Source organism: Centrocercus urophasianus, unplaced genomic scaffold (genome assembly GCF_019232065.1).
Source record: "Centrocercus urophasianus isolate 14NV4802_14NV808 unplaced genomic scaffold, USGS_Curo_1.0 seq_1272, whole genome shotgun sequence".
In the NCBI taxonomy this organism is placed as follows: Eukaryota; Metazoa; Chordata; class Aves; order Galliformes; family Phasianidae; genus Centrocercus; species Centrocercus urophasianus.
In genome coordinates this window covers 433-14,084 of record NW_024884445.1, presented here as the reverse complement: position 1 = coordinate 14,084, position 13,652 = coordinate 433, and the positions used below count along the sequence as shown (strand labels likewise).

Genomic DNA, 13,652 nt, shown 5'->3' with positions numbered 1-13,652 from the left:
ATAACTGCACGGAGCGCAGGGCTCAGAGAGCTGCTGCCCGCCCGCCCCCGCGGGAGGCACGGCTCAGTGAGCGCTCATCCCGTCCCCACGCACGGGGAAAGTCCGGCGGTGCGAGTTAACGGAGCGGAAGCGGCCAGAAAGGGCGGCTGGGAAACAGAGGAGTGCGTCCCGAGAAAAAAAGTATCTCGTTGGAGACGGGCAGAAGAGCGAGAGGGGGCGGTGGAGGGGGCGGGACGAGGTGTGTGCGTGTAGGCAGAGTGAACAGCCCTCGGGACCCCGCGGATCCCGGTCATTCCAGCAGTCCGCTCCTTTCCTACTGTCCCACAGCGTCACGACGGCGCACCGCTGGGTGCCAGCAAAGCAGCGTCGCCGACCAAATGACAATCCAGGAGCAGCGCCCCGGCCCCTCTCCCCATCGCCACCACTGTCCCAGGGGGACAACCCGTAGCATTCTCAGCCGTGCACTCCCTCCCTCCTCGCCACCCTCCGTCTCGCCGCCCGTTCCCCCCGGACGCAGACAGCTCCCACCCCACCCCGGCCCTCGGAACAACCTTTCCCTGTCCCATGTGGAGCCCCCCGGCCGCCGGCACCGAGAGCAGCCGTTTCCCGAGCTCCCTGCCTGCTGTCATCACAACACCTCCTTATACTGAGATTTTTTTTCCGACGCTTCGAGCGCGCAAACGGATTCAAACTACTGCAGTGTTGGAAGGCTGTCACCCACGAAACTGGGATGAGAAAGCGAAAACAAAAAAGGAGCTTGAAACGGGAGCGTGAAAATCAGGCTGAGGCAGCTCCTCCCACAGCCGATAACGAACGGCCGGACTTGAAATTAGCGCCCACGCCCGTTCATTGATGGAAACTGCACGGATCCGGAGCAAATTGCTCCGAAGAGCTGAAGCTGATGGTCTGCCATCCCGCAGCTTAACGTGAGCGGCTGCAGATCGCCCTCACCAACGTGGGAGATGCGACACCCGGTGGGGATATCGCCTCTGGCTTCGCGTTCTCACCCCGCACCCTCCTATTAACCGCCGAGGCGCAGCCAGGAGCACGGAATGCAAGCAACATCAAACAGAGATCGGCTCAGTTTCCTACCTAAGAAGTCACTGTCAGGAATCGTTGTCACTGTATCACTACCAGCACGTGCTTATCACCAGCTCAAGAACGTGACAAAAGCACGCGCCTCAAGTCAATAAAATCCAATGCTATTCATCATTGCTTTAAAAGAACTGAATTCTGAAGCAGAATTCATGATGATTCCCAAGGAAAACGTCCTGCTTTACCCACTGCAGCTGCACCGCGCGCTTCAGTCCGAATGGTTTTGCTTCTCCGTGCTCCGGAGCGCCTCTACCTGCAGGCTCTGCAGGCTCACAGTGCTGAAAGCAGAGCTCTTGTTTCACGAGCCCTTACACGAGCAAATTCCAGTTACCTTTCCTTCTTACATATAATCCGAAGAGAAGAAAATCCACAGCCGTTCTGAAGCTAAACCTTGAAACGGTCTTCAACCGCTTCACTAATAAACTCCAAAATAAGCTCCAAATCTTTTTTTTTTTCCTCCAGCCACCACCTCTTTCCTAATACTCTCAAGTCTAAGCTCTTACTGAGCGATTTATCTAACATGCACATCACATTTTGTAAGAAGTTTAGTACATTTGAGCTAAATTCAAAGTGCCTGTTCCCAGCAGTAATCAGCTGAGTACAGCCGAGGTATGTCCCTACTCAAGAAGGGCACTGAAGATGCAACATTTCCATCTCCCACATTTTGTCTGATCTACAGACATTACATCAACTTCACCATGACAGAACACCAGGCTATTGACAGAGACATCCTCAGAGCTCCTGAAAGCACCACTTGGAAAGAAAAGGAGTGGCAAAATGTGGCACTGGAGAAGATAGTTCACCCATTGGGAATCCCAATTGGACCCCAGGACCTTTGTGCCATCGTTCCTTCTCAGTACCCCACCCCAGTGCCCAACTCGCTGAAACTCGCATACAGAGTAAGACAGCTCGAGTGAGGAAGGAGAGAAACAGCAGAAACCCGCAGAGAGGGACATGAGGGAGCAGCTCACCTGTGACGAGCTGTCAGGGTCGGGAGGGTCCTTTTCGGAGTGACCACCTGCACTGGCTTCCCCCGCCAAAAGAAGGTCAGAGAGGGCTGCTGCCCCGGGTTTGAGAAACGTGAAGTCCTTCTGGCCCGACTCGGAGGCCAGGCACACCTCGTAGGCATAGGGCAGGGGCAGCGTGCTGCTGCAGTAGTTAAAGGGCGCTTTGGGGCCCAAGCTGGAGTAGAGCTCCTTATCAGAAGTCAGAAAGATGGGGGGGCTCCTGGCGCGTCGGCATTTAAAGAACACGACCAAAATGACAGTGAAAACGAATAGCGAGGACACCAAAGCAAGAGCTACCACGAGAATGAGGTTCAGATCAGAAGCCAACTCGGACTCAGCGTTCTGCTCGCCCAGCTCCGGCAGCGCGTCCCGCACGCTCTCGGCCAGCACCACGTGCAGCGTGGCCGTGGCCGACAGCGCCGGCTGCCCGTGGTCCTTCACCACGGCCACCAGCCGCTGCTTGGCCGCGTCCCGCTCCGACACGGCCCGCGCCGTGCGCACCTCGCCGCTGCGCGGCTCCACGCGGAACAGCGCCGGCTCCGGCGCCCGCAGCAGCTCGTACGACAGCCACGCGTTGCGCCCCGCGTCCGCGTCCACCGCCACCACCTTGGCCACCAGGTAGCCGGCCTCGGCCGAGCGCGGCACCACCTCGAACGGCCCCGCGCCCGCGCCGCCGCCCTCCGCCCCGCCCGCCGCCGGCCACAGCACCCGCGGCGCGTTGTCGTTGCGGTCCAGCACGAAGACGCGCACCGTCGCCGTCGCGCTGCGCGCCGGCGTCCCGCCGTCCCGCGCCCGCACCTCCACGGCGAACTCGCGGCACCGCTCGTAGTCGAAGGAGCGCTGCGCGTACAGCTCGCCCGTCTCCGCCCGCACCGACACGAACGCCGCGTCCGCGCCGCCGCCCGCCAGCGCGTAGCTCACGCGCCCGTTGGCGCCCGCGTCCGCGTCCCGCGCGCTCACGCGCAGCACCGGCTCTCCCGCTGCGTTGTTCTCCGGCACGTAGGCGCTGTAGGCGGCCTCTTCGAACACCGGCGCGTTGTCGTTCACGTCCGACACCTCCAGCGCCAGATCCGCGCGGCTCGACAGCGCAGGGCTGCCCCCGTCCGTGGCGATCACCGTCACCCGGTGCTCGGACGCCCGCTCCCGGTCCAGCGCACCCGTCGTCACCACTTTGTAGGAGCCGCCCGACGATGTCACGATCTGCAGCGGCGCCTCTCCCGACAGCTCGCACCGCACCCGCCCGTTCTCGCCGGAGTCCCGGTCCCGTACTTTCAGCAGCGCCACGACGGTACCGGGCGGTGCGTCCTCGGGCACCGGGCTCGACACCGACGTCAGCGTCACCTCGGGCGCGTTGTCGTTCACGTCCAGCACCTCCAGCTGCACTTTGCAGTGAGCCACCAGCCCGCCCCCGTCCCGCGCCTCCACCAGCACCGTGTAGCCCCGCGTGTCCTCGAAATCCAGCTCCTCCCGCAGCGTTACCGTCCCGTTCTCGGCGTTCACCGCGAACTTCTGCAGCACTTTGAATGGCATTTCCCCAAAGCCGTACGTGATGCGGGCGTTGGTGCCCTCATCGCCGTCGGAAGCTGAGACGTGCAGCACCACGGAGCCCGGCGGCGCGTCCTCGCGCAGGCTCACCCGGTACCGCTCCTGCGCAAACACAGGCGCGTTGTCGTTGGCGTCGGTGACGTTGATGAGGAGCTGGGCGGTGCCGCTCCGAGGAGGATCGCCGCCGTCCAGTGCCGTCAGCACCAGGCGCAGGCTTTGCTCGCGCTCCCGGTCCAGTGCCCGGCGCAGCACCAGCTCTGCGAACTTGCTGCCTTCCTCGCTCTGCTTCACCTCCAGCGCAAAATACTCGTTGTCCTCCAACTCATAGCCCTGAAGCGAGTTCGAGCCCACGTCCGGATCTTCGGCGATCCCTACGGCAAAGCGGGCACCGGGAGGAGTGAACTCGTTGATCTCCAGCTGGATGCTGTCTCGCATGAAGCGCGGAGCGTTGTCGTTAACGTCGTGGATGGCCACTTCGACATGGAAGACGTTGAGCGGGTTCTGCACCACCGCCTCGAAGCTGACGGCACAGGACGCCGACTCGCCGCACAGCTCCTCCCGATCCAGCCTCTCGCTCACGTACAGGTTCCCGTTCTCCCCGTTCACGGCGAAGTAGCGCTTTTCCGAGCTGAGCCGCAGCTGACGCGCCGGCAGCTCGGCCGGGCTCAGCCCCAGGTCCCGCGCCAGCGGCCCCACCAGCGAGCCTCTGCTCAGCTCCTCGGGAATAGCGTAACGGAGCCGCTCCGGCGCCGCTCGACAGCAGCAGCAGCACAGCAGCAAAGCGAGCAGCAGCCCCTCTCCCGCTCTGCAGCGGCTCCTTCGCCGCCCGCCCGCCATTGGAAGCAGCGCTCGCCGCTCTCCTTCCTCCTCCCGCAGCGCTTCCAGCTGAATTCCGTCCGTCCCGAGCTCCGAAAGAGGTCGGAACGCAGCGATGCGGGCTCCGGCTCGGTCGCCGCGTCTCTTCTGTACGCTGTGAGATGAGCCGTGCGAGCGAGCAGCCAGCGGGGACGGGAAGCGGCGGCAGCGGCGGCCAACAGCGGCACCCGGAGGCCCCGCGGTGCCACCGCAGCCGTCCGAAGCTCCGCTCCCAGCTCTGACCGCAGCTGCCCGCCAGGCGGCAGCGCTGCTCCTCCCGGGCACCGGGAGAGGCGAAGCGGACAGCTCGGCCCTGCCGTGGAAGCGGAGCGTCCGGCGAGGGAACGCGTTACTGGACAAACGGCTGCGCATCAGAGCACAGGTGAGCACAGGTAAGAACAGATACACTGCACAGCAATTAGCCGACATCTTCTCAGAGCTTCTGCGAGTGCTTGCGGATTGTCTTCTCCCAGCTCTTTCATTCTGTTTCTATGACTATAACCAGCAATGGTAACAAAGCACCTCCGAAGAAAAGCTGCTGTAGGAAGCAAGCACCCGATCCACCTTGAACACCACTGTCTTTGAGGAGCTCCTCTTTCCTGTCGTATCTCAGAATGACTGAAATTCTGGGAGAACAGAGCAAACTTCACTCACTATGACAGCAGTATCAGTGCATGCTTCCACTTCCACAAGTCAGGGGGACCATCACAGCTCCCTGCTGTAACAGGCTGAACACAGCCCTGCTCCATCTGCTCTTCAAAACTGCTTCTCTTGAGAAAGGTAAGCAAACTGATGTAGGAACAGTGAAAATATACCCACATGCCTGCTATCCCTGGGGCAGTTCCATTACCAGCATGCTGTTTTGAGAATTGTAAAGAGAAGCAATTGTGTTACCTATGATAATGCCTGAGGCATATGCAACACAGCTTTCCAAGCACAGCTGACGGCTCATGGGTAAGATGATGACAAAAAAGGCACAAGATGGGGGCTCAGAAAGGCTTTGAAGCAGAGCAACTCTAGAGAACAGTGCTTATCAGTGACACCGGAACTGTGACACATAATCCACATGCCAGGAGTGGGACGGTCTGAAAATAGAAAGCATAAAACTCCCTTGAAGGCAACATTATCTTCCTTGGTACCTATTTCTGCAACAGCATCATCTCTCAGAAGAGGCCAGATGAAATTATGGAATGGAAGACTCAGAAAACCAACAAACCTTGGTTCATGACTATGGATATCATATGGCCATATGAATTAGCACAAGCTTGAGACAGTGAGTTTGGAAACTACAAACACAATGGATTTTGCTTGCGCTCTGACTGCTCTGAAAGATGACTCCATCAGTGACCAGGGGCTCATTCACAGGTGCTAGCAATACTTCATTTCCTGATCTGTATCTTGCAAGGAAGCAGCTCTCACCATTCCCTTACAAGATGCAAAGGTCTGACCTGCAGGACTCGGTTTCTCCTTCAAGCTTATTCCACTGTGGCTCTCACCAGGAAACTGCACAGCAATCCTCCTTTCACAGAACAGTCGCAATGACGCTGCCACTTTCTCACAAACAGGACCATTTTCAAGAAAAAATAGCTACAATCTGCTCCCTTTGGAGAGACACACACACAAAGAACCCCGGCAGATTGAAGCTGCACCAAGGTCAGCGTGTAGGTGGGTTTATCCTGCCAGCAAGCACTGCATTCAGAGGCCATAAGGCCATAAGATCAGCTCACTGCCTGGTAATGAGAACAAAATTGTAAAGAAAACTTTCTAACCCATAATGAGTGCTACTGCAGACCTCATCCACCACCAGCATCAATTTTCAGCCCTTACGATCAACAGATCTCATGCTACTACATGGAGGAGGAGACAAGGAGATGGAATGAGCTGCAAGGTGGCAGTGGAAGTGCAGATGATGAACTCTTTATTCTAAGAGTATCTCAGCATGCTTTGCCACTCAGTCTGTAACACTGCCCAGAGGAAACTGGCAATACTCTGCAGCTTTTTCACTCCTGAATCTCCTGTTTCTCTCCAACACAGTCATGCAAACAAATTATACCATGCTGCTTCATAGCTCTAGGGTTTAGACCCCCTCTCCAAAGATCTAACCCATTACTGGACTATTCTGATGAGGACACAGCCCTACTGCAAACCTCTGGCTTTTTGGATGCCATTCCTGACTGCTCCCTGAGGATGTGGAGACTGAGGAAAATGGGAGAGATGTGCAAAGGAATCCCCAAAATCTTGTAATGTTTGCCACCTCTAATTTTCAATCAAGACATCTGAGTGAAATAGGAAATCCCGTGACTTGATTCCTAACACTTGCGCCACTTTCAAGGCCTGAGAAAGGGCCTATAGGATCTACAACCACCAGATTTAGTCTTCAAACATACAGTTTTTCAAACCTACTCGTGGTACAGGTAAGTAGATTTGGAAGAGCTCAATGGTGAGTCACCACCAAGGTCAGACAGCGCACACATGACACGACAAGTATCATGGATTTCCACATTTACCAACAAGTAATCTCACTCTTCCACCCTCTTCCTCCACTCGGATCTTGAAACTGGGTCAACTGGCTGAGGAACACACTGTGTGCAGAGCAATTCACCCAAGTGCCTAGAAGAAGAGCTTCCCAAAGCAGGCACCAGCACAAACACCTTCCTGTTTGTTTCAAATACTGCCTTACATTCATCCAAAACAATGACAGTTAAATGAAGGAAGCAACCCTTGCATCATTGACCCACGAACACGGTTTTAATTCAGACACTTGAAACTCAACACCTGGAAGTTACTGAGGTCTCCAGCTGCAAGCAAGGTCCTAAAGGCTTTCTCTGCACTACATAGCAGACATCATTTTAACAAAATTCATTGGCTCTCATCAATTTCTTCAGTATGTGTCCTGCTCATCTCTGAGAATGTAAAGGAGTTCATATGGGATGCTTTCTCAAGATGAATTTTATGAGAAAACATGAGGGATTCGGTTTGAATTTCTGCTTCATTTTCTTAACATCAAATTCTGTCTTCAGGTTCTCGAGGCCTCGTGAAGTAAGGATTTGTAGCAAAATGACACAAGCAGTTCAAAATGCAAAAGCGCTGTCCAGAAATGGGAATATAAAGCACAACCTACCTGGGAAAAATAAAGACCTGGAAACTTAAAGAGGGAAGCTCTACGTCACCATGTTACATGGAGTTACAGCTAAATGAATGAGATTCCATGATGGAATTTTAAGGCATCCTAGCCATTGGTAACATCATTCTACATGCAGATTTTAACACCAATAACTTACTAGCATTTCCTTCAGGTCAGAGAAATGAAGATAACAGTCTGAACAGGACAGGCCTTTGTTCAGATCAAATCAAACTGTTATTCCAACAATCCTCCTGTAGACCCACATATTTTTCAGGTTCAAAGCCAGATGCACACCCTCATTTCTCTGCATTCACAGAATTGACACAGTGGACAACTTCTGGCCACAGTTCTTGGTTGCATGTCATCACTCAGCATGAACATCTAATGACTTTTTAGGAAACTCAAGTACATCAGAGTGTATCGAAGTATATCAAAGTCTATCAAGTATATCAAAGTCTGTTTTGACAGCTGTAACCATTCAAGGCATATCTTCCTGTAGAAGTCTTCCCCAAGACCTCCAGTTACAACAGATTTTCTAAGCTCTGAAAGGTTATCAGTCACATTGAGGACCATTTTCAGACAGTGGCAATAAACAACAAACATCCTTAATCCAACACACGTGAAGGAATCAGTTTCATTTGCAGATTACATCACTAGGTGCATGTAAGGGTAATAAAGATTGCTAGTAGACAGCCAAGGCACAGGAGGAACCTCCAAGAACTCAAAACATGGACCATACCAAGAGGTCACCAAGGAAGTTTGGACAAGACAAAAAGGAAAATCTTATCTAACATCTATGATAAATTGAAGGTTAACACCTAGCTGTGACTAAAAATTAACCACAACAAACCCTTTCAAATGCCTTATAACTCTTCAGCCATCAGCCATGTGTATGTCCAAGGACTCCAAGACATAAATGAAACTGGTGAACCTGTAACATGGCTGCTGCTATAACAAACACATGTGTTTGTTAGCAGAGATACGTCCAGCTCCACCCCTGGTAGGTCAGCACTGAAGTATGAAATCAAACCATCGCCCAGCCCAAACCACATCATCCAACCTGTTCTCCAAGTTCAACACCAGCCTCCAGCCCTCCTTGTTGAGCATTCAGTCACTGTCCAACTTTTTGGCCATTCATCACAGCAAGAGCACTTCATTCAGTGCTGTTTCCTCAGAAACATCAGCACACAGAAGTATTCACAGCTGTAAACAGTCAAGGTAGGTATGCACACTGATCACCCAGGCCTACAATGACAAGAGAACTTCCTGTCTTCGAGGATCAATAGAGGCCCCAGCATCACTTCTCGAAAACGTAAATGGCAACAACAAAATGAAGCCTAACGAACCATTTTCAGGTTATGAGATTAGATGCACATCATAAAAACAAAAAAAAAGTCAAAAGGAGCTGGGACACCTATGGTCTATGGAGATAAAACCAAAGTAAAGGAAACTCTTCCATCTCTATAGTGAAATAAGAAAAGAAAGTGAAGAACAGCAATGGAAACAGCTCCATCAGTCCTACAGTTAAGAACATACATCACAGTCTTTTCTGCTACACTGAGGCCCAGTTTAGACACCGAGAACAACAAAGGCAAAACTGCAAAATATAAACACGGGGTCATTAATGTTCTGTTAAGTCTCATACTACACATCAAGCACATGTGCTATTGGCAACACATCCAACCCTGCCAGCAGTGCAAAGTGTAAGGCACACAGAAGTAAAGGAACTGTAAGTTAAGCTCCTTACCAAGGGCCTCTCTCTGAATTAAATGCTTCTGAGAACCTGAGAGTCATTCCCTTTGACCCTGACCTTTCTTTTTTCCCCATATACAAAATTCTGTTGCCAGCTGAATGAGATCGAGTCAAGTGACTTCCAACCATGCTTCACTTCCAAATGTAAAAGCAGCGGCTGTAAATGGGACACCTTTGCATGAAGTTCATGCCTGTGTATGTAAAGATGAATACGAAGAAACCACATCACAAGATTGCAAGGATGGATAAGTGAGGTTTCACACAGGAATTACAAACCATTCTACCTAGGAAGCATCTTTCCACGTACAGGGCTTTGTGCAAAAGCTTCATTCTCAGAGGACTCAGGTTGTCTCCAACAACAGGACACCGGTGCCACTGCATCAGTGGCACAGACGCTGGCACCAGGTCTGAAATTAAACCACTGCCCTGACAAAATCAGGCTGACCCAGCCATTTCCCAGGCTCTACATCAGCACTTCACTCTCCACTCAGGATGCACAGCCTTTGCTTTCACCATCAAAGCTATGCAGCATTTGGCTCTATGTCAGCCACCAGCAAGAGCATTTCATTCAGTGACATTTCACTGCAAGATAAGGGTAGCAAAGTGTTGCTTGACAGCTGTAAAGATTCAAGGCACGTGTCGAAATGGCTCCCTCTTTTCCACATCCATAAGTGATATTACACTCTTTAAGGGGTTTTCAGCCACACTGAGGTCCACTTTCAGACCGTGGAAACGAACAAGCCAAAACCTACAGCAGTGGTGGACATTATTATTACTGAAGAAACATCCCTTTTAGATCTGTCCAGACATTATGCAACAAGAAATTGAGGGGAAGAACCTGTAAAACAGCTGTTGCCACAGAATACTTCAGTTAGCAAAGACACAGCAAAGACCCCCAACTCCACTCTCATAGGTCAAAGGTAAAAGACTAGGGATCAGTAAGCCACATCCTCTTTTTCCTCCACAAGCCTTTCCCACACATCACACCAAAGCCATTCACAGACACAGCTGTTATGACTGAAGACGATTGCATTTCACCTTCACAACAGGCAGGCATCACATAAGGACCAGCTGCCAGCCTATTTCTTGAAGTCTTGCACAAAAATCAAAGCACAGAAGGATAGAAAGACATTTCCTTGCTTAACACATCATGATGCATCATCAGAAACCTACTGAACAGAATAAAGGAGAAGCAGCTACGTTATACACGGAATCATTAAGAGGCAATCCTGCAGTCTTAAGAGATCTTCCAATCTTTAGAGGATATCAGAAAGAACCAGACTCTTATGGTCTATACATGCAAATAGAGGTAAAGCAAACTCCTGTATCTCCACTTTACAGAGTCTTTCATCAGAGTCTTTATAGAGATCTTTCATCCATCCAACGCTTAGGAAACAATGAATGTAGAAAAGCAACAGCAATGCTGATAATAAGATTCAACTGCTACCTCCAACAGGAAAATAAAGTTTGGATCAACTTTCACTGTATCAAAACCAGACTCATGAAAACTGCTTCAACAAATGAACTTCCAAAGGTAACAAGCAGTATCCCCACAGTCCCATCCAACGAGTGAGGCGGTTCATTTGCTGCTGTAGATTGGGGTGGACAAGGACATGAAACAAGCTGTAAGGTGGCAGCCAAAGCGCAAACGCTTCCCTGTTCAAAGTAAAAACATTTCAACACGTTCTGCAGTTGCAACCCACCTGAAATAACAAGTCTTTGACTCACTATGTGTGAATTAGGAGCAAAATTCCGTGTGAATTCAGGAAGAAAAGTGGGGAGTGGAAAAGCATTGTGAGAGTCAAAGCTCTGATAGCACCCAGACTTGGAAAGATATCAGCCACATGGAGGCCCCAGTATCAGTCCTTCAAGACATATACTGAAACATAAAGCCTAATGAAATGAAGAAACAAAAACACAGAAAAAGAAAGAAATAAGATATCTACAATCTGCACGTGTGAAATAAAAGTAGATTGAACTCCATAATACCCACCCTGTCATCACGACACGAGGTCATTATTTCATATATCCAAGTGTTAGAAAATGAGAAAAGAGATCGGACAACGCCAGTGGTAATGCTGCTAATAAAATGCAATCTCAGATGGTAAAGGAAAGCATGCTGTATCAGTGCCAAAAGTAGAGCATCCCCTTGCTCAAATTTCACGCTTTCGCACATTGGTAACTCAATAACCAAAGGTGTGACTTGCAAAAAGCATCTCAACTAACCAGCTCTTTAAATGACAACCCTATTGATCCTGTATTCCCACCCAAAGAGTAACTCCATCACTTGGTGCTGTGGACAGAGCTGTCAAGGAGAAGGAACGAGCTGTAGATGGTAAAGAATGCACAGAATAATTCGGACAAATTCAAAAGGTGAAGACAATGCAACAACTGTGATAAACTCAATAACACTTAGCTTCTATAATTGTAAAATGAAACCGGTGTGAACATAAGAACCTCCAGATCTTCCATCTCTATGAAGACTATGCAGAAAAAAAATGTCTGGATTCGGCAACATGGCTGTTGCTACTATAGCATATGGCTGCTAGCAAAGGCAGAGCCAACTCCCACCTTGATAGGTCAAAGAGAAAAACTGGGAATCATTGTGGACGTTGAGAAAGGACCAACTGACCAGCTCATTTATCTAAGATGTGCATATAAAGCTGAGGATGGATGGACAGAAAGACGTCTTGTTCAACACATCATGGTGTAGAAACATAACAGGAGGTGCATCTTCAGTTTTACACAGAGTCATCAAGATGCTGTTTCAGGACTGAGATGAAAGAATCCTGAAGATGCCATGCAAATGAAATCATTCATGCAGAGGCTCATGAACGAGATGCCCTTGCTCAAAAGGCAAATGTGTGCCAATTCATTTCCACTCGACATGTACGCTCTCAGCAAGTAAGGTTTTAGTTACAAAGGTCTATAGGCAACATAAACTTATCGACTTTGTACTTAAAGCACAGGCTTCATAGGACACATACAATGGGGAATGTGTACCAGAGGAACTAGGAAGTTCCTCTAATCCTCTGAGTATTTCAGTCAATAAGGAAAGGAGGAAGGGAAGAGTGATTGGGAAGTTAGGATAAAAAGGAACCGAAGTCTGGTGCTTACAGAGCACCACAGAGGTATGCCCCACTACACTCTTCTTCTCACCAAATAAAGAGCGCTGAAGGCTCTCCTCTGTTTCCTTTGGGACAAAGATAATTGAGAAAGTCTATTCGAGCAACATTTCCCCAACAAGGACAATCTCATACGACTCAATAAGCACACAGCCTACCAGGAAAACAGCAGACCCTGAAAACCATTACAAGTATTATTCAGAACCTCTCATGTTAACAGAACAACATGGGTTTTATGTGGCAGGTGAAAAGATGTGTAATAGAAAGAATGAAAGACAGAAAGCCTCAGTAGAGCAAAATGCAGCAGAAAGCACACTCACAACTCTCAAATTCCACCCCAACATCAGTGCTGACAACAGAGCCTGGGTTTGCATCCCCTCAGCAAAGGGCATCACACAGAATCTGCTGCAAGATGGAGCACTGAGTCCCGAGGACAGAAAACTCCACAGGGAAAAAGAGCAGAGAGGGAAAAGAAAAGGAAGAAGTGCTGAGAGATGAGGTGCAATCAGAGAAATACATGCGTATGTGTTCTTCACACAGCACTGTCATGGATTTTCATTCGTTAACAGGAGCACAGCACTCCATGCTGCAGGCGTCAGCATGCAAGGATACAGAACGAACTGTAAGGTGACAGTGAAAGTGCAAACACATCTCACGTGGCAATAAGAACAGCTCCACACGGCTTCAAGTATCTCACTGTCTCTGAAGACGCACAGGGGAAAGTGAAAGAACACTCTGAAAATTAGAGGCGTTAACACCAAACTTCTGAGCGGATGAGGACAGAAGGGAGGAAAGGAGAAATGTGATAACAGGGAGAGTCAAAGACACGGCGAGAGGCGAGCGGGGAGGGAGGGAGTTGGGAGCCGCCACAGCCGCAGCACTCACTGAGTGAGGGCGTCAGCCTCAGTGGCGCGGTGGGCGGCAGCATCCTTGCTTTCATTTCTTGTGAATTGGTAACAAGACATCAAGACATATGGCACTGGGTGTGAAGGAAACCAAAGCCATCAGAGACATGCATGCAGGCGCACACGCAGGTGTAATATGGCAGCACTAAGTCTGCTATGGCGCTAGGTCAGTGTTTGCAGAGAACATCTGCTCCCACAACACTCTTCTGCTCTTCTTTGGCTTCAGCATCACAGAAGTCAGTGC

At 50.6% G+C, this 13,652-nt stretch overlaps 1 protein-coding gene across 1 annotated transcript; it reads right to left on the bottom strand.

Moving 5' to 3' along the window:
- Window positions 1-63: 63 nt before the first annotated feature.
- Window positions 64-4,931, bottom strand: LOC122156541 (protocadherin gamma-B5-like). Its single transcript, XM_042811317.1, has 3 exons — window positions 2,067-4,931; window positions 722-725; window positions 64-146 (listed from the first exon to the last, which is right to left on the bottom strand). The coding sequence occupies exons 1-3, from the start codon at window positions 4,929-4,931 to the stop codon at window positions 64-66; spliced, it is 2,952 nt and encodes a 983-aa protein (XP_042667251.1).
- Window positions 4,932-13,652: the final 8,721 nt, after the last annotated feature.